This window comes from Geotrypetes seraphini, chromosome 12 (assembly GCF_902459505.1).
Source record: "Geotrypetes seraphini chromosome 12, aGeoSer1.1, whole genome shotgun sequence".
NCBI classification, from domain to species: Eukaryota; Metazoa; Chordata; class Amphibia; order Gymnophiona; family Dermophiidae; genus Geotrypetes; species Geotrypetes seraphini.
The window spans coordinates 55,200,925-55,223,793 of NC_047095.1; the positions used below are offsets into that span (position 1 = coordinate 55,200,925).

Genomic DNA, 22,869 nt, shown 5'->3' on the forward strand with positions numbered 1-22,869 from the left:
GTACGCTTGTAGGATAGAAATGCTTTTTTCTTCTTCTTAATGAGGTGCGAGATCTCCTTGGTGAACCATTGGGGTTTATTGTTTCTTTGCCATTTGTTTACTGATTTTATGTAGTGGCTAATTGCTTCGTGTAGAGTTGATTTCAGGGTTGACCACATAGTTTCCACATTACCGGTCTCCGCTTGGTCCCGCAGTGTCCGATGGACGAAGTCCGCAGAAATTTCCTGCGGACCGGCGGTTGAAGAACAGTGCCTTAAAGTATTTCTACTACTACTATGTATTATTTCTAAACTGCTATGAGACGCATGCAGCTGTTCGAAAGAGCTTACATTTAATTTTGACAGACATAGAGAACAAAGGTGAATTTGTACATGATACTTAGGTAGAAATTATAAGAGACTTAAGAGATGGAGAGGGTAGGGTAGGAAGAGGGAATGACAACAGATGTGGGTTCTTTAGAATAGAGAATGACACGGGGACAAATTTATCTCTATCCCCGCAGGAACTCAATTTCCCCATTCTGTCCCTGTAAGTGTTGTTGCTGCCCCATTCCTGTAAGCTCTGTCTGAACTGCACAAGCTGTGAACACGTATGATTTTAAAGTGTTTGAGGCTTGTACAGATGAGGATGGAGCTTGCAGGAATGGGGCAGGGACAGGAAAAGAACTCGTGAGAGACGGGACGGGAAAATGAGTTCCCACGGGGACGGGGGAAAAATGTGTCCTCATGTCATTCTTTACTTTACAAGCTGGCAGGATAGGACTTAAACGCAGCTTCAAAAAAGTATGCTTCAAACCTGTACTTCAAGACTACGAGAGACAGGGCTCGATGCATTGAGTCGGGTTGTTCCAGGTGCAGCAAGGTAGAAGGGATTGAGTTAGGAGTTGACAGTAGTGCTGCCCGATTCAGGGAAAAAAATTTTTGATTCAATTTAGCTTATTGAATCTAATTTATTTATTTATTTTTAAATTCAATTCACTTTTCCTACTCAATTGGGTGTTGAATGTAGCTTGAATGCCTTTACCGAAAGGAAATCTGCTTTCAGAAACTTTACATAGCTTGTTTCAGGGAAGGATTATACATCTTGCTGAAGCCAGCCTGAAGTTTTGCATTTGGCCTAGTTTCAATTTCAGCAGAAAATGAAAGTTATTTGCTGTGCCCATGGATCTCTTCCCCTTTCTCCAAAAGAACTCTCAGTTCTTCACCCCTACCCTGTTGATCTAGTGTAGGGGTCAGCAACCTTTTTACAGCAAAGAGCCAATTTATTCAAAATGTTTGACCCAAGATGTACAAAGAGCTGCAAGGTGTATCTTCTCTCCCCTCCATCCCCTTGCAGGTCTCTGCACATCTCATCCCTCCCCCAACCCATAACCATAGAAGTTCTCTCCCCTCTCCAGGCCCCGACCCTTTAATCTCCCTCCCAACTTCATGATTCCTCCCCCCGGGCCTACCGAAGTACCCAGTGGTCTGGCAGGAGACTTTATGGCAGGAGTGCAGCCCTCTCACGGCTGCCTTCTAAAATGGCTGCCGCGACCTCTTGCGGTACTACAGGAAATGCCACAAGCAGCTGTGAGAGGTCGTGGCAGCTATTTTAGAAGGCAGCTGTGAGGAGGCAGGAGCGAGAAGACCGCGCTCCTTCCACAAAGACCCCTACTGGACCACCAGGTACTTAAGAGATGGGGGGCTCTTGGAGTTGAGAGGGAGATTAAAGGGTTGGGGTCTGGAGAGCTGCAGCCGTATACAAGAAGAGCTGTAAGTTACCAACCCCTGGTCTAGTGGCTAGTTTTGGGCAGGTGCAATCGCAGTCCATATGCCTAACTATGCAATCTCTGCGGTCAAAATGGCTGCTGCGACTTCTAATGGACAGTCTTGCAAAATTGTTGCTGGAGGTCACAGCAGCCATATTGACATTGGAGCTGGAATGGGTAGGAGCCCTTTACACACATTTTTGTTAAAGCCTAACTGCCTGGTTACTTTTTTCTCAGTTAAGTAATGGCATAAAGCAACAAACATTGCTTACAAAGATCAGTTTAAATGTTGAGAAACAGCCTATGATTTGCAAAATAGTATGTGACCCTTAACAACAGAATACTCCAAAATGTTACCAAATCAGCTAGAGCTAATAGAAGTTAAAAGTAGGCCATATTAGAGTGTGACTCTCTTCTTGCTGAGCCTTGGCTCACTTCACAAATCTGATTGACAGAAATTGACCACAGATGAAAGCAGTTATGTAACTAGTTTCTGTGGTCAGTGCTCTCTGTCCAAGATATAATTTGGATTTCACGTCTGGTTGAGAGGTTTTGAAAACACAAGCATTTAAAGAGCAGATTATTCTTACTTTTGTGGCCAGGTGTATCCTTAAAAACACGGTCAAATTTGCTAATCTGAAAGTTTAGTTGAACTTTTTCTGGAAAACATTGCCAAGACATGCAACCAGTGTGCACAGCCAGCCAGGTAATAATTCTTTTGCTAGAGGGAAAAAAAAGTATTTCAACTTAAAATTTCCCTGCAATACAGTATATATAAACCATGTTTATGGCAAACAAAAATGCATTTTTGTCCTTTTAGGAAAAGCAGTTCCAAATTGGACAGTACTGTAGTTATAACATTTTGTGGAATTTATTTGTATACTCGGTCAAACAATATTTTATTTTTAGATAATATTTCAGGATTATAAGCAGCTTTACTGAATGAAGTCATTGACATATAATGAAGAACGTTCTGTAGGAAAAGTGGAATAGTATTAATTTGAAAGGCATGTTCTGGTAAATGCAGTATACAATAACCTCACAGAATAATTTGGAAAATGGGAGGTGTATATGCATTTCTGTGCAGGTTTCCATATCACATACATAAAATCTTATTTCCTTACGATTTCCACATATAACATAGATATGTCTGGACAACATCATAATTAGCCCCCAAAAAGGGGGTGGAAAAGTAGGTGCGTTTTATGGAGCGAATACATCTTCTCCCTTCTCCCAGTTCCTTTTTAAAGTTGCGGTAGTCCAGCGCGCTCTCCTGCTGGACGGCTGGCTTTGGTAGCAGAGCGCGACATTTGCGCTTCCTGCCTGGTCCCGCGCCGCTCAGTGATTGACTGATGTCAGTTCTCAGTCACTAGCTGCCCATAGTCAAACGTGTCTTCAAGGGTCTGATGCTAGCATTAAAATCCTTACATGACAGGGCGCTGGTCTTTGACCTGAGGGCCGCCATGTGAGCTGACCGCTGGGCACGATGGACCACTGGTCTGACCCAGCAGCGGCAATTCTTATGTTCTTATGGTGTTGTGCTAAGTGAAGGCCAAGCTTCCTCCATACGTGCCGAACAGGTCCTTCCAATCCCTGGATGAAATAGGCCTCAAAATGTTCCCTGGTCGTGCCCTTCAACTACAAACTGCCAAACAACATTCCTACTCCCAGAGGAAATGAGAGCTGGCATGGTTAAAAGGTAAAGTGAAAGTGGCTATTAGAGCCAAAAAAACATCCTTTAAAGAATGGAAAAAAGGATCCGAATGAAGAAAATAAGAAGAGAGACGCACTGGCAAGTTAGATGCAAAGCATTGATAAAGAAAGCTAAGAAAGAATATGAAGAGAATCTTGCCAAAGAGGCAAAAACTCATAATTTTTTTAGGTACATCAAAAGCAGAAACTGCTTGCCTTGGATCGATAGCTTGGAATGTTGCTACTCCTTAGGTTTTGGCCAGGTACTAGGGACCTGGATTGGCCACTGTGAAAATGGGCTACTGGGCTTGATGGACCATTGGTCTGACTCAGTAAGGCTGTTCTTATACCACCAACCCACTGGAATTGACAGCCCCCACAGATAACATCCTTTGAAGGACTACTCAACTTTAGGAAAGCAACAAAAACATACCTGTTTAACTAACTCCCACGACCAATAGATTACAAAGAAATGTATATTGATACAAGATCCTCAGTATTTGTCACGTTAGGATAAAAGCTTGCAAAATCTTGTACTGTAACTGTGACAAATATAACCTGTAAACTGTATATTACGGATATTGGTATTAGATCCCTAGTATGTGTCATGTCAGTATAAAAATATGTACCAGGAAAAAAAAGCTTTTACTGTAACTATGGCATTTTATAACCTGTTAACTGTATATTATGTATGTTGACCTGTAAGCCATCCTGAGCTCTTTGGGGAGGATGGGATAGAAAAATTAAATTAACAAAATATACTTTTTTCATGAAAAGAAGACACCCTATTGCACTTTCAGGTTTCATGGATATATTAATTCATGCCTCAACATTTTAATCAGAGTACACATTTATCAATAGGTCTAAAATCTCCTGTGGATAGCGTTCAATAAGAATACAATATTTGTTGCTTTAATGTTCAATATAACAGTATTCAATATTTATTGCTTCATAATACTTTGTTCAAATAAAGTACACTGATGTAAAAAGGTGTTTGTCTTCCTTCTGATTCTCCCTATTATTGCATATGATGTCACTTTTAATGGTTTCTGGTCTTAACCAAAATGTAATATTAGAGAAAAGGAGCCTAAATAAACACACAACACAGGTATTAAATTAGTGCTTCATTTAAGTAACAAAGTTATCCAACACTCAGAGTAGACGGCGGTGTGTGTGTCTAGAATAGAGAGTTGCGTGGGGACAGAAATCAAACCTGTCCCCGCTGGAATCAAATCTGTCCCCGCCCATCCCTATAAACTTCAGAAGTAGTTATTTCATTTAATTATGCTACTGAATTAAAGGCTCTGGTAGAGGACCATTTACAAATAAGCAAAGACACTTTATTAATTTGGAAATATTAATTGGGAAGAATACTTTGTAAATGGATTTCTACAAGAGCCTCCTGGATTTCTACAAGAGCCTCTAATGTAACATAAATACTCAGCTGATGAGGACCCCCAAGATGTCAGCTAAGGACTTCCTCTGCAGGTGGCCGGGGCTCCCTTTTGCCAAGCTTGGCAGACAGCAGTAACATCCCTGGCACCTCAGTTGCTCATGGATGCTGCCAGCTGCTGCTGCGGTTGGTGGAGAGGAGTTCTGGCTGTCTCTAGAGGAGGTCCTCTGCTTGCGGTGCTTGGGGATCACTATCGGCCACAGCAAAGGGTCAGCAAGTACTTCAACTACACTGTAGAAATAAAACCAGAAATGCATTTCCTTCTCTTTTGAACACAATACAAAAACACTATATACATTTCCCAAAGCTAACATATTTTAGTCAATACTGTTTTTTACCTTTGTTGTCTGGAGAATTATTTTTCCATCAAGTTGGTCCCAGTTTCTTTTTTCTGCTTTCCCGTCATCTGCAAATTCTTCTGTTGCTGTCCATTGGTTCCTCCTACCATGGTCCATCATTTATCCCTCTCTCATCGCCTGGACTATGTGCAGCATCTTTCGCCCCTACCCACCAGCCCCATGCCCAACATTTCTCCTTCTATCACCCCTCTCCAGCACCATGCCACATCTCTCCTTCCATTCCCTTCACCACTATGTCCAACATTCCTCCCTCTTGCATCCCTTTCAGTCTGTCCCACTGTTCCCTTTCCACCACATTGCTCCCTCATCTTTCTCTTCCCTATCTGTACCTCACTCCCTCCCTATGACCAAAAATTCTCCACTTTCTTCCATTCCCCGTGTACACCATCTTTCTTTCCCTCTCACTGACACACATATGGCGTGCTATACTATAATAAAAGACTTTTTAAGAGGTAGGGTAACTCTTTATTGGGGATAGTTTTTTCTCAACATAGCTGTTGAATGAAATTTAGTTCATCGGTTGTTTAATTTCAGATTTCCACTGCCGGGTATTCACTCTCATTTAGCTCCTTAGTAACTCTTATATGAAAAACCCCCCACAATTCTAATCACACAATAGTTCTATAGTGCTGCGGTCATCCCTCAACCCTTTAAATATAGTACCTCTTTCATAACAGAAATGATAGGGAGGGGCAGCAGAGACTTGACTAGTATACTTGTTTCCCTCTCCTGCTAGCTTGACAATAACCTACACAAGAAAGCACTCTACTGTATACAGTGCTCCCCTGCGAATTCGCAGTCGGCGGTTCACGGTCCCGGTCATTCGTGGTATTTTCCGACCACGAATGACCAGGCAGGAGAAGGCAGCCGGAGCGCTGGCGAGTGAAGGAAATCACTCGCTGTATGCTCCGACCACCTCTTCCTGCATTAAAGTCGGGCCTTACCAATCAGGAGCTGCATGTCAAAGAAGCTCCGGATGCATTTGTTTCTTTTTCTCTGGGGTTGTACTGCATGCAGAGTCTTGAATCTTAGGGTTTGTTTGTCTATATTAGTACTTTTAGTTTTTGGTCCCTTATTTGCATAGGAGTAATCTGTTCTGGTAGGAATGAATGTTGAGAAACATAGTGTGCTGCATGTAGTTTAATTTTGTGGTTAACCATTATGTGTTGTTAGTAAGATTATATTGTGTGTATATATGAAAAATGAATGGAAAAAAATAGTGTTACAATTAGTACTATGGGGGCGGGGTCTGGGGTAGAGATGGGCGGGCTGGCCCACAACTTAGCCCAGTGTTCTTCAACCGCCGGTCTGCAAAATAATTCTTCTAATTCTGCCAGTCCATAGGTATTAAAAGGTTGAAGAACACTGATATAGAAGACCCTGCTCCATATTCTTACGGCCTGGCTCTTAAGAGGGCAAAGCTAAGGAAAAGGTGATTTTCTCTCTCATTGACTGAAATAGGCCAGAAAGACATCTACTCCATAAATTTGCATTAAAATTTGTAGGATTTTTTTGAGGGATAGCTCCAGGAGTGGTGACCATATCCATGGAAACCTGGTGTAAATGCTGGTGCCCAAATTAGGCATGCTTACCTAGAGTTCTATAACTAGATGTGTAACTTTTCAGAACACCGCCAACACACCCAAGCTCCTTCCGTGGACATGCCCCATTTTTTTACAGAGGTGCCCTGCCTTATAGAGTAGCATGCGGTCAGATGCGTACATAAATTTTAATGAGTTCCAGTTAACATCAATAATTAGTTATTGGCACCCAGTCATTGATAGTTAAGAGCTTGTTAGCCAATTAAGCTGCACATACATCTCGGCAGTGTGCCCAAATTTGGGCAATATATATAGAATCCAGGAGATGCTCAATATACAGGCTATGCTGAAAAGAAGTTTACATGCTAATTACCCTGCTGGTCCAGACTTCAGGTATTATCTAGAATTTAGACGAATCCTAATCTCTTGCTTGTTTATTTTATTAGCTCTCATAACTACTGCCTCTTTCTTCCACTTCTCATTACTTTCTGTGCTGCAGCAGAAGCACCTGTCTCCCTTCCTGGAGAGAAACTGGGGAGCAGTCTCTACATGTAAATGAGAGAAGCCCCCAGGCCTAGCCCCTGCTCGTTCATTATGTATGACAGAAAGTTACCTTGTATCCTTTTAAATAGACTATTTATTGTATTTCAGGAAGTTGGAAGGAATTGTTATCATAATGGTCTATTAACACTGTCGAAAGCACAGATGGATTTGCTATTCCCTTGACATTCTGTTGTACTCTCTTTATCATACTCTCAAAACCTTTTTGACTTATTTGCATGTATTGCAGTCCATAGACAAACAAGAATGGGAAAAGAAAAACCTCAGCCAGCACAGAACGTTTGTGTTCAGCAATTGGAGTTTCAAAACCGTATTTTGGGCTGTAAAATTGTTTGCTTCATCACATAGTGGTGCTCTCTTTTTTTTTGGGTCCAGTGCGTGGTCATTCTGTCAAATGAGTCACCGTAATTTTCAAAGGAAAGTTTCAGCTCACTACTCTGTATGCCTGGAATAAACTACCCGAGTCCGTCTTCCCTTGTTCAAAAATAAGCTGAAAACCCACTTTTGGAGAAAGCCTTCAACTCGTAACCCTCTGTTCACCCTAGCCATCAGTTTAACCATCCCCTCTTAACGGTAGCTCCTGACCTGGCAACCTGTTTGTCTGTCTTGATTGTTTAGATCAGTGGTTCCCAACCCTGTCCTAGAGGACCACCAGCCAGTTGGGTTTTTTGGGATAGCCCTAATGAATGTGCATGAGAGAGATTTGCATATAATGGAGGTGAGAGGCGTGCATATCTATCCCATGCATATTCATGAGGGCTATCCTGAAAACCTGACTGGCTGGTGGTCCTCCAGGACAGGGTTGGGAACCACTGGGTTAGATAGTCCCTGCTCGAATGAGCTTGCAATCTTCTTTGTGACTGTACAGCGCTCCGTACGTCTGGTAGCGCTCTAGAAATTATTAGTAGTAGTTTTTATATACACTTATGAGCCTTATCTCCTTTTCTGTTGTACTGTTTTAAATATGCTGCCTTGTTACAGTTCATCACTGGCTTTCAGGAGCTTCCAGGAAATAAAAGGGAAAATCCAATGAAAATATGTTAGAAATATTCTGATTTGAGGGTTCGTCTCTCCAGTGTTTGGGTACACAGTGATGCATAAAGCTTTCACTTCTTTTGGGGGGGGTGGGGGGTGAACAGGGAGTCATGATTTGGCAGACTTTCCAGTTTTATTCTTTGAAAGCAGATGAAGAGTGGAAGTTCCTGCTGTCAAGATTAGTGAGCACTGTTTCCCAGGCAGCTAGCTCAGCATTTTTAGCAACCTTCTTTTCTGCAGTGTTTGTGGCTCTCGACCAGGAACAGAGGTGACTGACTTTGCTGAAAGCTCCCAGGCACAGCTTGTGAAATGCATCGTGCTTTCATTGTTGGATACGGAACTCGCACACTATTAAATGCCTCTCTTATCGTTCCTGACTTGCTGTCAAGTATTTTAAGAAATGTGTTAGTACATAAAGAGGAGAGGGGAGGGGTCCAGACCTTAATTTGGTCTTGCTTGTAATGCGGTTGCACTTCCACATTTAAACCTGGTCTCCATTCATTGACCTGGAGGTACTGTGGAGGGAGACATCTCATCCACTGGGTGACGGGACAAAAGCGCGCCGACATTGCAGCGCCAACAATTCAGCGCAAGACATCAGTGCGCCGCCTAAAAAGTGACTCTGGAGTGTTTGGGGGGGAACCACCACTTCAGACTGTTCGTACTGCCATTGGGGGTGGTAAGGGGGATGCAACCCCCCCCCATTATAGAGAAAACTTAACTTTTTCCTAAAAAATCGGGGAAAAGTTAAGTTTACTCTATAATGGAGGGTTCCAACCCCTCCCCCCCCAACGGCAGAGTGAAGAATATGAAGTAAACTGGGGGGGTTCCCCACTCACACCCCGAGTCAGAGCTCTTTAAAAGTCACTTTTTAGGCAGCATGCTGGTGTTTTGCGCCAAATTGTCGGTGCGCAAATGACTATGAACCCATCCACTGTACAGCTGTTTGCAGGACTCAAGGATTGATGCAAAAAGCTCACAGTAGAGCTTCATGCAGATGTCTGAGCATGTGGCTTCTACCGCAGGTTAAATGTATTTATATTTTATGCGTGGAAAACTTGCACTAATGGGAGTACCATTCTGGACACACATGCACAAAGGTTTCTTGTTAAGTGCAGCTTCAGTGTGCACATGTCCAAAGGAAACTAGAAATGCTGGCTCCCCATCAGTGTCAGTTTTTACTTCTAAAGCAAGCCTTGCAAAAATTTCTTGCATGTAAACTTTTTGTAAGGCTTGCGTTTAAGCAAGATGAAGAGGTTCCTGATGTGTGGTTTTGTTCAGAGACGCACACTTGTCTTTCACCTCTAGTATGCCTTTGAAACAAATTTTTCCCTGTCCCCGTGGGAACTAACTTTCCCGTCCTGTCCCCCCATGAGTGCTTTTCCTGTCCCTGCCCTATTCCTGCAAGCTCTGTCCTCATCTTTACAAGTCTCAAAACACTTTAAAATCATACGTGTTTGAGGCTTTTGCAGTTAAGGCAGAGCTTACAGGAATGGAACAGGGACAGTGACAAAACGGGACGGGACGGGACGGGGAAATTGAGTTCCTACAGGGACTGAAAAAATTTGTCCCCCTGTCATTCTCTAAACTTGCAGGCACTTCCTGCTGGTTGCAAAAGAAGACAAGAGTTGGCAGTTGAATCTCAAAAACTCCTTTCCATGAATCCTTTTATGCTTCCCTGGATCTAGTGAAAAATTTCTTGCTTTGCATGGAATACTTAAATGAGCTGATTGCCAACCCCCCCCCCCCCAACACACACACACACACCCACACCCCGGTCAGTTACTGAAATGAGGTTGAATATAGATTTTAGGCTAGTTTCTGTACCAAGATCAAATTTCGCATGGCCTCTAATATGTGCACAGGGTACATCTTGCACATCATTTCTCTCTCACTCCACCATGTTGGCCTTTCTGCATTGTCCTCTTCTACTTACATCTTAATACATTGAACATTATTGTTTGGTTCAATCAATGTGTTTTTCTTTTTACCCTGATTTCATTGTTATTTGTAAATTGCATTGGATTAAGATTTTGCGATTAAATCAAATTTTAAAATAAACTTGAATCAGCTATATTCCTGTACTATGAAGTTCAGATTGTGAACCCATGAAGCCCCAAATCACATGGTGGTCTCAAAATCTTGAGAGAACAAAGTGAGTCTTAGGCATTTTGTACCAGCTCTTCTCTCTCCAGGGCCCTGAGGAGCCGGCCTGTTTGTGCAGACGTAGCTGTACTGGCTGCTCATCCTCCTCCTGGTTTAAAAAGTCTGCTTTCTACAGGGATGCCTATACTGGTATTTGCTCCTCTGGTGGCTCATGGAAAGGGCTTTTCATAAATGCTGCAAAGAAAATGGTAATTTCCGTACCCCAGAGGGAAGGCCCTGGTGGGGAAGGCTGCGAAGCAGCCCATTCACAGACTCGCATGGGTGGGATATGGTTATACCAGGCTACAATCTACTTCGTCGGTTCAGAGAGGGCAAGTTAGGAGGGGGGTAGCACTATACACTAAGGATAATATCATAACCACCAGAATCACAGAGGTTAGATACACAGGGGAATCACTCTGGGTGAACCTGGCCAGAGGGAATGAAAAATGCCTTTACCTCGGTGTGGTATACAGGCCTCCAAGACAACAGGAAGACAAAGACAAGGAATTGATAGAAGACATAGAGAACATCACTTTGCGGGGTGACACAGTACTGTTGGGGGACTTCAACATGCCAGATGCAGATTGGAACACACTCTCTGCAACTACGTGTGGTAGCAGAAGAATATTAACCTCCATCAAGGGTGCGCAACTCAAACAAATGGTATTAGAACCCACAAGGGAACAGGCAATACTGGACCTGGTACTCACCAACGGAGACAGTGTCTCGGAGGTATCAGTAGGGGACACGCTGGCCTCCAGTGACCATAACATGGTATGGCTCAACCTCAGGAAAGGCTTCTCTAAATCGAACACAGCGACGAGGGTCCTCAACTTTAGGGGCGCAGACTTCAATAACATGGAAGACTTTGTCCATCGAGAGCTGCATAACCATGCAGAAACCGACAATCCGGAAACTATGTGGTCAAATCTGAAATCCATCCTGAACGAGACAACTAACCGCTACATAAATACAGTAAGCAAACGCCGGAGAAACAAAAGACCACAATGGTTCAACAAAGAAATTTCGGAACTCATTAAAAAGAAAAAAGAAGCATTTATCACCTACAAACATCTTGGGAAGAGGGAGGCAAAAGAAGACTATCTGGTCAAATCTAAAGCTGTCAAAAAAGCAGTCAGATAGGCTAAGCTCCAAACAGAAGAAGATCTAGCACGGAACATTAAAAAAGGAGATAAATCCTTCTTCAGGTACATTAGCGACAGGAAGAGAAACAAAGATGGGATAGAACGCCTCAGGCAATCAGACGGAAACTTTGCAGAATCTGATTCTACCAAGGCAGAACTACTAAACGAATACTTCTGCTCAGTATTCACCTGTGAAGCGCCGGGAGCTGGTCCACAACTACAGACAAAAGACAGCCAAAATGACCTGTTTCAGGATTTCGAGTTTACGCCCAGTAGCGTCTACTACGAACTTTCAAGACTCAAAGTAGACAAAGCCATGGGACCAGACAATCTACACCCCAGGGTGCTCAGAGAGCTGTGTGAAGTTCTGGCCGAACCACTATCCGTGCTCTTCAATCTTTCCATGCGCACGGGAAGAGTACCCCTGGACTGGAAAACGGCTAACGTAATTCCACTCCACAAAAAGGGCTGCAGAACAGAAACAGAAAATTACAGACCGGTGAGTCTCACATCCATAGTGTGCAAACTCATGGAAACACTGATCAAACAGAAGCTCGACAAAATTCTAGACGAAGAAAATCACTGTTTGCCGACGACGCAAAACTATGCAACATAGTAGGTAAAAGCAGTGTGCCTGACAGTATGACACAGGACCTACGACAGCTGGAACAGTGGTCGTCAACTTGGCAGTTAAGCTTCAATGCTAAAAAATGTAAAGTGATGCACCTAGGAAAAAAAAATCCACACAGAACTTACACACTAAATGGTGAAACCTTGACCAGGACCATGGTGGAACGTGATCTAGGAGTGATCATCAGTGATGATATGAAGGCTGCCAATCAAGTGGAGAAGGCTTCGTCCAAGGCAAGACAAATGATGGGCTGCATCCGTAGGGGTTTTGTCAGCAGAAAACCTGAAGTCATAATGCCGCTGTACAGATCCATGGTAAGACCTCATCTGGAGTATTGTGTTCAATTCTGGAGACCACACTACCGGAAAGATGTGCCGAGAATTGAGTTGGTGCAGCGAATGGCTACCAAGATGGTCTTGAGGCTCAGGGATCTCACGTATGAAGAAAGGCTAAAAAAACTGCGGATGTACTCACTGGAAGAACGAAGAGAGAGGGGAGACATGATTGAGACCTTTAAGTATATTACAGGACGTATAGAGGTGAAAAATGATATCTTCTGTCTTACAGGGCCCTCGGTCACCAGAGGGCACTCGCTGAAAGTCAAGGGAGGGAAATTTCATGGTGATGCCAGGAAGTACTTCTTCACCGAAAGGGTGGTCGATCATTGGAACGAGCTACCTCAGAAAGTGATTGAGGCCAACAACGTGTCAGATTTTAAGAGAAAATGGGATATCCACGTGGGATCTCTAGGGGAGTAAAAGTCAGGGAGTGGGTCATTGGTATGGGCAGACTTGATGGGCCGCGGCCCTTTTCTGCCGTCAATTTCTATGTTTCTATGTTTCTATTCAGAGCACCGCTGCTGCTTTAGGAGGCCTCAGAGCAGAAGTATGTCAGGTCTCACCGAAGTGGGGGTCACTTAATTGATGAATTTGATTTTTGCGGAAAATCTGGCTGTACTAGTGTCAGGGATGGAGTCATGGGGGGGGGGGCTTTGGGGGATGATCTTAACTAGGGCTTATTTTATGGGTATGGCTTATATTAGGAGCATCTTTAAAAATCATGCTAGGGCTAATTTTCAGGATAGGTTTTATTTTCAGTGAAACACAGGTAGTTACAGCTATATGAAGTATGGCAGATGAATGTGATGGATCACAGCTCTGATTTTTTTTCTTTATTTTTTAGTGCAATGCTGCAGTTGAGGTTTACTTCCTGTGATTTTCTCTTGCCTGACGAATGGTTGCCTTTTTAACTTGTTTGCAAACAAATCTGATCAAGATTAAAACAAAATCATGTCCTTTAAAATAGTTTTAGATCCCTCATTCAGTTAAGAATAATGTCCAAAATGTATTTCGGATCAGGAAAGAAAAAATTTGACAGAAGCCAAATACTTTTCATGCTTTCAGCCGGAATTTAATGGTGTAGACGTCTACAAAGTTTCTTTCCGTACTCCTCCAGCTTTCATTGGAGAACCATGTGGTCGATGCTTTCATTATTTTACCCACATCATTTGGTTCAGTCCTTCCCTATAATATACATTATGCTATCGCATGGTTTAATTAGGGTTTTGTGCAGAGAAACCAGAGGAGTATGCACTGTCGCACGTGTGGGATGGGCCTTAGCAATCTTTATTTCATGCAGATGCATTTCTCTTCACAGAAGAGTGATGAAAACGGAAACTGCTCTGGAGAAAGCATCGAGTTCCCCACAACCAACCTATATGAGCTGGAGAGCAGAGTGTTAACCGATCACTGGTCAATACCGTACAAACGAGAGGAGTCATTGGGCAAGTGCCTGATTGCATCAACCTACCTAGCCAAACTTGGTAAGTCTTGAAACAGGTTCTTTTTTAGTAGCAAAACAGGAAGCGGTATCTTTTTAGAAAGATGGCTATGCCAATAATTAACTGCTCACCTATTCAGACAGTGCTCTTTAATACTTGCACTCTTGTGATAAACAGAACATTATTTTTTGGGCACACAGTGTGTATAGTATACTCACTTCCTAATAAACTGTTCCATTTGTTACACTCAACATGGCAACGGTTGAATGAATTTTTGAAACCCTGCCTTTGAGGTCCTTTCTAATAAGGTTGATTAATTTGATCTTGGGCTACTATGTTTTTGTAATTTATTTGTTTGGTCTTACTTCTGGAAACATTTAAGGGGAAAAAAATAGAAAACTTATCTTGACCGCTATATCAGACGCTAATGAGGAGCGTCTGATATAACAGTCAAGATAAGTTTTCTATTTTTATCCTGCCTTCTCTGTGGAGGATGATGCTCTGCACTACATTTTTTAAACTGTTTGCATTCCTTGGGCTTTAGAAAGTTAGGAAAACCTGGAGTTGACTGGGGTTGGACGCACAGCTGAACCCTGGAGAGAGGAAACATCACTGTAGAGGTCCTTCCCAGCCATGAAGAACACTGCTAAGGAATCATAGTAGTGTAGCAGATGACAGCAAGGAAAGACAAATTAGTCCTGCCATTGTGTCTTGTCTATTCCTGTCTGCTTTGCCAAGGATATATTGCAGTTGCCAGCCATAGTGTGACTGCTTGTAAGATCTCTTTTTACCCTGGTCATTTAATTGTCTTCCTTCTGTGTTGTCTACCATTTCTTTATAGCTGGAAAAGCATTGCATACAGAGTAATCCCAAAAGGATGTGGGGATATGAACTGCTTGTTAACATAGACAGTGGGCCATGACCTCTACAGATGGCCTTGCTGTAATACTTGTTTTCTAGATAATAACAAATAGCCTTATAACACATTTTATTCCCTTTATGATCCTCCTCTGTGCTCCTCTCGCCTTCCTTCCACCTCTTCCCTCTGCCTTTTCATCTATACAGGTCTGTCTGATTCTGATGAAAACTGTAAAAGATTTATGGACAGATGTATGCCTGAAGCATTTAAAAAGGTAAGAGAGAACATCATAGGACAGTGTTCAGTATTCATTCTGGAGTTTCATGTGAGACTAGTCTGGTCTTTTCAGCTTGCCGTTCTCCTACACAAACATTTTATTTCTAGACTGGTGTCGCAGAGCACAGTACCTTCACACTTTTTGAAATGCCAGATTAATTCAGCCAATAATTATTGCTTATATTTGATTGACAGATCTGCCATTTGGCCTTTGCATACCGTATGCCTTCCCAATAACATTCCAGCCTGAATAATTAGTTTCAAAGACTAAGGAGAACAGGCCTTTGAACAGGAAGCAATTTATTTTTCAGACAGCTAGTTGTTTGCAAATTAATCCCTCTATTTGTGGAAAGAATTTGATCAAATTATAACAATTACATTCTTAAGGCATCCAGCATTTCCTTCTGCCTCTCTTTTTTTTTAGGCCTGCACAGTATTACTTTCTCCATGTAGGAAGTAGACATGGTTGAACAAGATGTGCTTGTGTCTCTGTATTGATTTACACTGTTTTGTTATTTTGTTCTGTGTAGTTGCTGACATCAAGTGCCGTGCACAAATGGGGAACTGAAATCCACGAGGGAATCTACAACATGCTAATGTTGCTGATAGATCTGGTTGCAGAGAGAGTCAAACAAGACCCCATTCCCATTGGCCTGCTGGGTGTACTTACGATGGTACTGAAACCCCATACTGTGTGATGCAAGGCTTTCTAATTTAATTGATAAATAGATACTGTGGCTGAGATGCAAAAGCAGTGTGATGAAAGACTAGGAAAATACTCCCACTGCTGATGCAGAGTAATCTAATGATTGCATAAACTCTTCCTGCTCTAGTTCATTTTTCTAGTGATAATGTTCTTTGTTCTGATGTCTAAATCATGTTTTGTTAAAAATTGACACCATTCCGTCTTGTGATTTCATTTTATTTTGGGGCTGGGATGGAGAACATAAGAAAAACCATTCTGGGTCGGACTATGGTCCTTTGAGCCCAGCATCCTGTCTTCAACAGTAACAAGTCCAGGTCACACTTATTATTATTATTTTATTTCTTATATACCGCCAAAGCCGTAGTAGTTTGAGGCGGTTCACAATAAAGAAGGGCTGGACAATCAGCGACGTATTTAGCAGATCCTAATATTTGATCTCGTAGGGATGAGCAAAGGCTTTCACAAATTTATTTGGCTAACCATTTTTTAATGGATGTATCCTCTAAGAACTTGCCCAAACCTCTTTTGAATTCCACTATTTTAGTCACTTTGACCACATCCTTTGGCGATAGATTCCACAGCTTAATTATGTGCTATGTGAACAAAATCTTTATATAAGTTTGTCTGTTGTTCATTAGTTTCATGGAGTGTCTTACTTTTATGTTGTTCAAAAGATTAAAGCAATAGAAGCATAGGAAATAAGGCAAGATAAAGACCATATGGCCTGTTCAATCTTCTGATTCATGCCTTCTGCTGTCCCTTTTTCCTTCTTAGAGATCCTGTGTGCTTGTCCCACGCTTTCTTGTCCTTGTCTCTACCACCTCCATTGGGAAGCCCTTCCACACATCTGCCATCCTTTCTATAAATAAGCATTTCCTTATATTAACCCTTAGTACAACCCAGCCTGCGGATTAACCGTTCCCCTTAACTGTATCCATGACATCCTGTTTGTCTGTCTTGCTTGTTTAGATTGTAAGCTCTTTCGATCAGGGAATGTTTCTTTCTCTTTGTGACTCTGTGCAGCGCTGTGTGCGTCTGGTAGCGCTATAGAAATAATTAATAGTAGTAGTAGTCTATTACCTTTTACTTTATCCTGTGCTTTGTCATTCCTAAATTGAGACTCAACCTTCTGTGCATTTATGCCCTGGAGGTATTTAAACAGCTCAATCATATCTCCTCTCTCCCACCTTTCTTCTAGAGCGGGGGTAGGGAACTCCGGTCCTCGAGAGCCGTATTCCAGTCGGGTTTTCAGGATTTCCCCCATGAATATGCATTGAAAGCAGTGCCTGCACATAGATCTCATGCATATTCATGGAGGAAATCCTGAAAACCCGACTGGAATACGGCTCTCGAGGACCGGAGTTCCCTACCCCTGTTCTAGAGTATACATATTGACAAAGAGCACTGACCATTTTACTCCATCCTATTTATAGCTTTCTGAAGGTGCAGTCTCCAGAATTGTATATACAGTACTTTAAATGAGATCTCACCAGAGACATACAAAGGCACTATCGCCTTTTTTTTTCTTGCTGGCCATTCCTGTCCTTTTACATTTAACCATCCTTCGGCTTTTGAAATCAATGTTTTTCTACCTATTTGACCACTTTAAGATCAATACATATGATCACCTTACTCATCACGCTTATCTTCAGCTCATCTATGATATATTACATAGCACAGACCCTGATAATGATTCTTGGGAAACTCTACTGGTGTCTTTTTCCATGTGGATAACAAACCATTTACTCCTACTTATTTCTTGTTTTTCAGCCACTGCACAGTTCACAAAAGGACATTGTCCCCTATCCCATAATTCTTTAATTTCTTAAGGAGTCTTTCACGAGTGACTTTGTCAAACATCGTCTCAAAACTGAAACATTGCCAAAATTGAAACATATTGCCAATAATTTTGGCATACAGATTGACAGAACTAAGTTGTGCCAAGCAGCTTGTTGCGTTATTTATTTATTTTAAAAATTTATATTCCGTATATCCTTCAATTCTGTGCAGCGTACAGTAAAACATCCAAATGAAAAATAACAAAATACAGCCTTCTCATGCAACACATTTCAATAAAACAACATAATACAATGGACATAAGAATAGCCTTACTGGGTCAGGCCAATGGTCCATCAAGCCCAGTAGCCCGTTCTCACAGTGGCCAATCCAGATATCTGGCTAAAACCTAAAGAGTAGCAACATTCCATTCAGAATCCTAAAGAACAGCAAGATTTGAGAATCCCAGAGAGTAACAAAAGATTCCAGAACCCCAAAGAGTAGCAACATTCCATGCTACCGATCCAGGCCAAGTAGAGGCTTCCTCCATGTCTTTCTCAATAACAGACTATGGGACTTTTCCTCCATATTAAAATACAACAAACAAACATATGACAATACAACCAACGAGGGGCATTAGTCCCTTGACATGCCTTGCTCCACTTTTCTTTTTAAAGGATCAACTTTTGCATGGACTGCGAGTTGCCTGAGCAAAAGTAATTTAATCCATGGGATGCAAATTTCAAAAGTCACAGTTTATATGGGTAACTCCCAAATTATTTGAATATTGGCTTCACAGATATTAAAGGACTGCAGTTTAGCTAACCTGGAAGTCTCCCACATTTAAATACTCCCTATTTGGATCGGGCTATAATTGCTTTTTTCAGACTGGAGCGCAAGATGATTTGCATCATGGTACATTTGGGGCTCCTTTTACGAAGGTGCGCTACAGTGCCGCAGGCGCTAGACGCTAACGCCTCCATAGAGCTGGCGTTAGTATTTTACGTGTAGCGCGGGGTTAGCGTGCGCGGCATTTTAGCGCTTGCTAAAAACGCTAGCGCACCTTTGTAAAAGGAGCCCTTTGTGTTAGGTGTGGAGAAGGGAAGGCATTTTATTTCATAGTTATTCGATAGACTGTTTAGTTGCCTGGTCTCAATACTCTTCTGAGCTCAGTGCATCTGTGAATGCTTATCGTAGAGCCACACACTAAGCATAGCATTGAGTTAGAAAGAAGGTAGGACTGAGATACCTAAAAGATGGTCCTAAAATTGCAGAAGTATTTATCAGTTTAGTTCTATGAAAAGTGTAGGTTGAATACAGCCATAAAAGACTCTTCATCTGTCAGAGGCAAATTCTCAGTTCTGCTTTAAGCATGTGTTCCTGTATATATTGCAGGCTTTCAACCCTGACAACGAATATCACTTTAAGAACCGCATGAAGGTCTGCCAAAGGAACTGGGCTGAAGTGTTTGGAGAGGGAAATATGTATGCCATGTCTTCAACGTCCAGCCTTCAAAAGGTAGGCAGAAGCCTGATGGAAATAGTCCTGACACACATCTCCTGCAAGTGCTGCAAATAAAGACAAGTGAGATGTCTCTACCACCTTGCGATCTGATTTATTACAATAGGATCATAGCACATGCAGCAGCAATTCTGAACAGGTGAGGTCAAATTAGTCCGTAGCACAGACCTCCCAAAACAGATTGTTCTTCAGTGGAATTGTACAGCAAGTCTGAATGCGGTGAAGTTAGATTAATCCATTGAATAAACGTCCCAACTAGGATCCCAGTTTTGGCATTGTGGGATGCCTTCTTCAGGGGCATGTGTCTGCATCTGACCTCATAGAAAGTGATAGGAGATGAGCAGAAGTTTATACTTAAATTATAAAGCTCCATAGAGTGTGCAAATATAGCAAACATAGATTAAAACAAACAAAAAGCAGGTACACTAAAGATGATAAATTTAAAAACCCCAGAATAAACAATTGAGCCTTTGCTGATCTGTGGAAACGCAAATAATCTGATTTTACCCTTCGTTTTATGATGGCTTTATAGCTAGTCTGCATTGTTAGAGACTGATATATTGCACAGTATTAAAAGACTACATTTGGACCTTTTGAGTCGGTGAGAGATTCATTTTTGTGGTTTAAACAGGTATCCTGCCTAAAGTTATTTACAGTATCAAGTAGAGCCTGCTTTGTAGTGAGCTGAATACGGTTTTTGAAGTGTGTTAATGTGTCATAGTAGAGGGGTTGTGTGAGTAAGCAACAGCTGAGCAGACCACAAGAGGAAATGGGGAACAGAGTGAAATGAAAACGAAAAACTACAGATATCATCTATGTGTTTGAGGCTATGGATTATGGAATTGCACTAAGTGAGCAAAAAATGTAATTGAAGAATGGGCATGAAGAAACAGGTGAAGAATTGTAAGAGTAAAGTAAATATTTGAAGTGAAGAATCGCAAAGACAGCAAAAAAAAAGCATAATGAGCATGGGAGATTCTGGAACTTTGTTTTTAATACAGTGGTACCTCGGTTTACAAGTGCACCGGTTTGCGAGTGTTTTGCAAGACGAGCAAAACATTTGCAAAATTGGTGCCTCGGAAACCAAGCATGGCTCGATTTACGAGCACCCCCCCCCCTGCAATCCGGCCCCCCCCTGCGATACGGCACCCCCCCTGCCTCGAACCGGCACCCCCCGCCACGATCCGACCCCCCCGACACGATTGGGCACCCCCTGACACGATCCGACCCCCCCCCCCCCCGACACATGCTCAAGGCCCAGCAGACGAGGAGTCCAATCTTCTAGAGTTCCCAGATGAGGATAAGAAGCAGTGGGGGGGTGCCCAATTGTGTCGGAGGGGATGTCGGATCGTGTCGGGGGGAGTGCCCAATCGTGTCGGGGGGGGGGTCGGATCGTGTCGGGGGGGGCCCAATCGTGTCGGGGGGGTGCCAGTTCGAGGCAGGGGGTTTCTGGATCGCAGGGGGGGGCCTTCGAGGGGAGTAATGCCGGTTCTCGGGGGGGGGGGGGGGGAACGCATCAAAGCGAGTTTCCATTATTTCCTATGGGGAAACTCACTTTGATAAACAAGCATTTTGGATTACGAGCATGCTCCTGGAACGGATTATACTCGTAATCCAAGGTACTACTGTATTTTCATGTAGAGTGGCAGTGCAAATAAAAAGTGGTACCTTCTTTTCCTGGATCCCTTTTCACATTGATCGCACATGCGCCACTAACTTTGTCATTTGACATGAGAACTGTCAAGATGAAGATATAATGCAGTTAAAATATGACTCGAAACTGTTGTAATCGGACATCAGAGAACACATGTGCACATTCTTCACCTGCATTTTTATGCTAGGACTAGGCAGTTTGAGTTGTGAGGCTGTATATGTTAATAGCTTTGAATCGACTGAAAACTGCTGTCTGGCTGGTGTCCAAAGACAGCTTGATTTTCTGTATTCCTGAATCTGTAAGTATCAGAAACATTGTAAATGATGTGAATGAACAGGGGGCTGCTTCCTGTGCTAGTTTTCTGTCTAGTAAGTTATTATTCACACACAATTGGCCAGCTGACATCAGACATAATTAGTGGTGTTGGGCTGAACCCAAAAAGGACACCGAAAGAGGATTCAGTCTGTTCCATTGAGAAAAGGCTGGCTGTAATCTCTGAATCCGGATGTGCTCACACATTCCTGGTTTGATTTAAATTCTTAATTAGAAACATAGAAACATAGAAATAGACGGCAGATAAGTGCCCACGGCCCATCTAGTCTGCCCACCTTAATGTCCCTCCCCTACCTTTGCCCTGTGAATAGATCCCATGTGCCGATCCCATTTTGCCTTAAAATCAGGCACGCTGCTGGCCTCAATCACCTGTAGTGGAAGACTATTCCAGCGATCAACCACTCTTTCAGTGAAAAAGAATTTCCTGGTGTCACCTCGTAGTTTCCCGCCCCTGATTAATTCCACAGCTAACAAGCAAGCATCTTTCTAGGGCCCTGAGGACTAGTTAGCTGCTTAATTTTGTTGCAATGTGTTTAAAATTGTCATTTTGACTTGCATCTAATAAATAACAGTTGCCAGTGTGTTAAAAATGCCTTCTGTTTTGCAGGAGCCTCATGGTTGGCTTGTGGACCTAGTGAACAGGGTAAGTTTCTGATCAATCATGTAGCAGTCTGAATCCTTGAGTGTTTTGGAAACTTGGACTGAGGAGCCTAGACCCTTAAGGTTGACTTGTAAGAATGTCCTTTAGTGCTTAGAGAAAGATTACATACATTTTAAAGCCACTGCATTCTATGGGGTTAAGGTCTTTTTTTTAAATTAGTGGAATTTATTGAAGATGGGCCATAACTAGGGCTTCTATTCTTAGATTTATCAGTACAGGGTATCTTATTTTCCAGCTAGATAAAGATTGTGAGGATAAAAAAAAATCTGTGTTTTCATGACACAGATATTATTACTGTACACATTTCCTAATGGAATCAAATGTATTTATTAAAATGTAAATGACCTAGCATTGTATTCCACCACGTAATCGGCACCAGCACTCATATATGTCACTAAGGTGGCATTTTCCAGCTAGTTAAAGAATGTGAGGATACAAAAAAAAAAATCTGTGTTTTCATGACACAGATATTAGTACTGCACACATAATAATGTATTTATTAATCAGCACCAGCACTCATATATGCCACTAAGTTAGCACTAAGGTGTTCCCTCAAACCAGCATAGTCCCTTATCCACTTTTCCCACAGTCCCAGCTGCATTATCCTCATTCTTCAACTCTCTCCATGCCCTTTCTGACTTTGTCCTCTTTCACTGTCTCTGATCTGTACCATGGGAAACAGCTGTGTACCAGAATTGGCAGGAGCAGAAAATGCGACACCCATCAGCTGATTAAAAACACAAAAGCTGAAAAGTCAGCATGGAAAGGCCACCAAAACAAATGGAAGATCCAAAGGAGAGACAGGGAAGGATGAGAGAGTAATAGCTGCAGTGGTGGAATTTGTCAGTTAAAGCTTAAACACAAAAATCCTCACTAAACTGAGCCAGGGCACTTGCCAAATGTCTTGGACTTCTCCAGTGCAGCAGCCACAGAACTCATACCTGAACTCTGGTTAAGTGCCAGTTAATCATTTGCACGAGAGTATGAGATG

At 42.3% G+C, this 22,869-nt stretch overlaps 1 protein-coding gene across 3 annotated transcripts in view; it reads left to right on the plus strand.

Annotated features, from left to right (window-relative positions):
- The window catches only part of USP24 (ubiquitin specific peptidase 24), a 245,365-nt gene that overhangs the window by 9,796 nt on the left and 212,700 nt on the right, over positions 1 to 22,869 (plus strand). For all 3 annotated transcript variants that reach the window (XM_033915761.1, XM_033915763.1, XM_033915762.1), the window contains exons 2-6: positions 13,969 to 14,134; positions 15,158 to 15,225; positions 15,758 to 15,901; positions 19,105 to 19,227; positions 21,825 to 21,860. In XM_033915761.1, the coding sequence (XP_033771652.1) occupies positions 13,969 to 14,134; positions 15,158 to 15,225; positions 15,758 to 15,901; positions 19,105 to 19,227; positions 21,825 to 21,860 (537 nt within the window). The remainder of the gene's footprint in view (positions 1 to 13,968; positions 14,135 to 15,157; positions 15,226 to 15,757; positions 15,902 to 19,104; positions 19,228 to 21,824; positions 21,861 to 22,869) is intronic.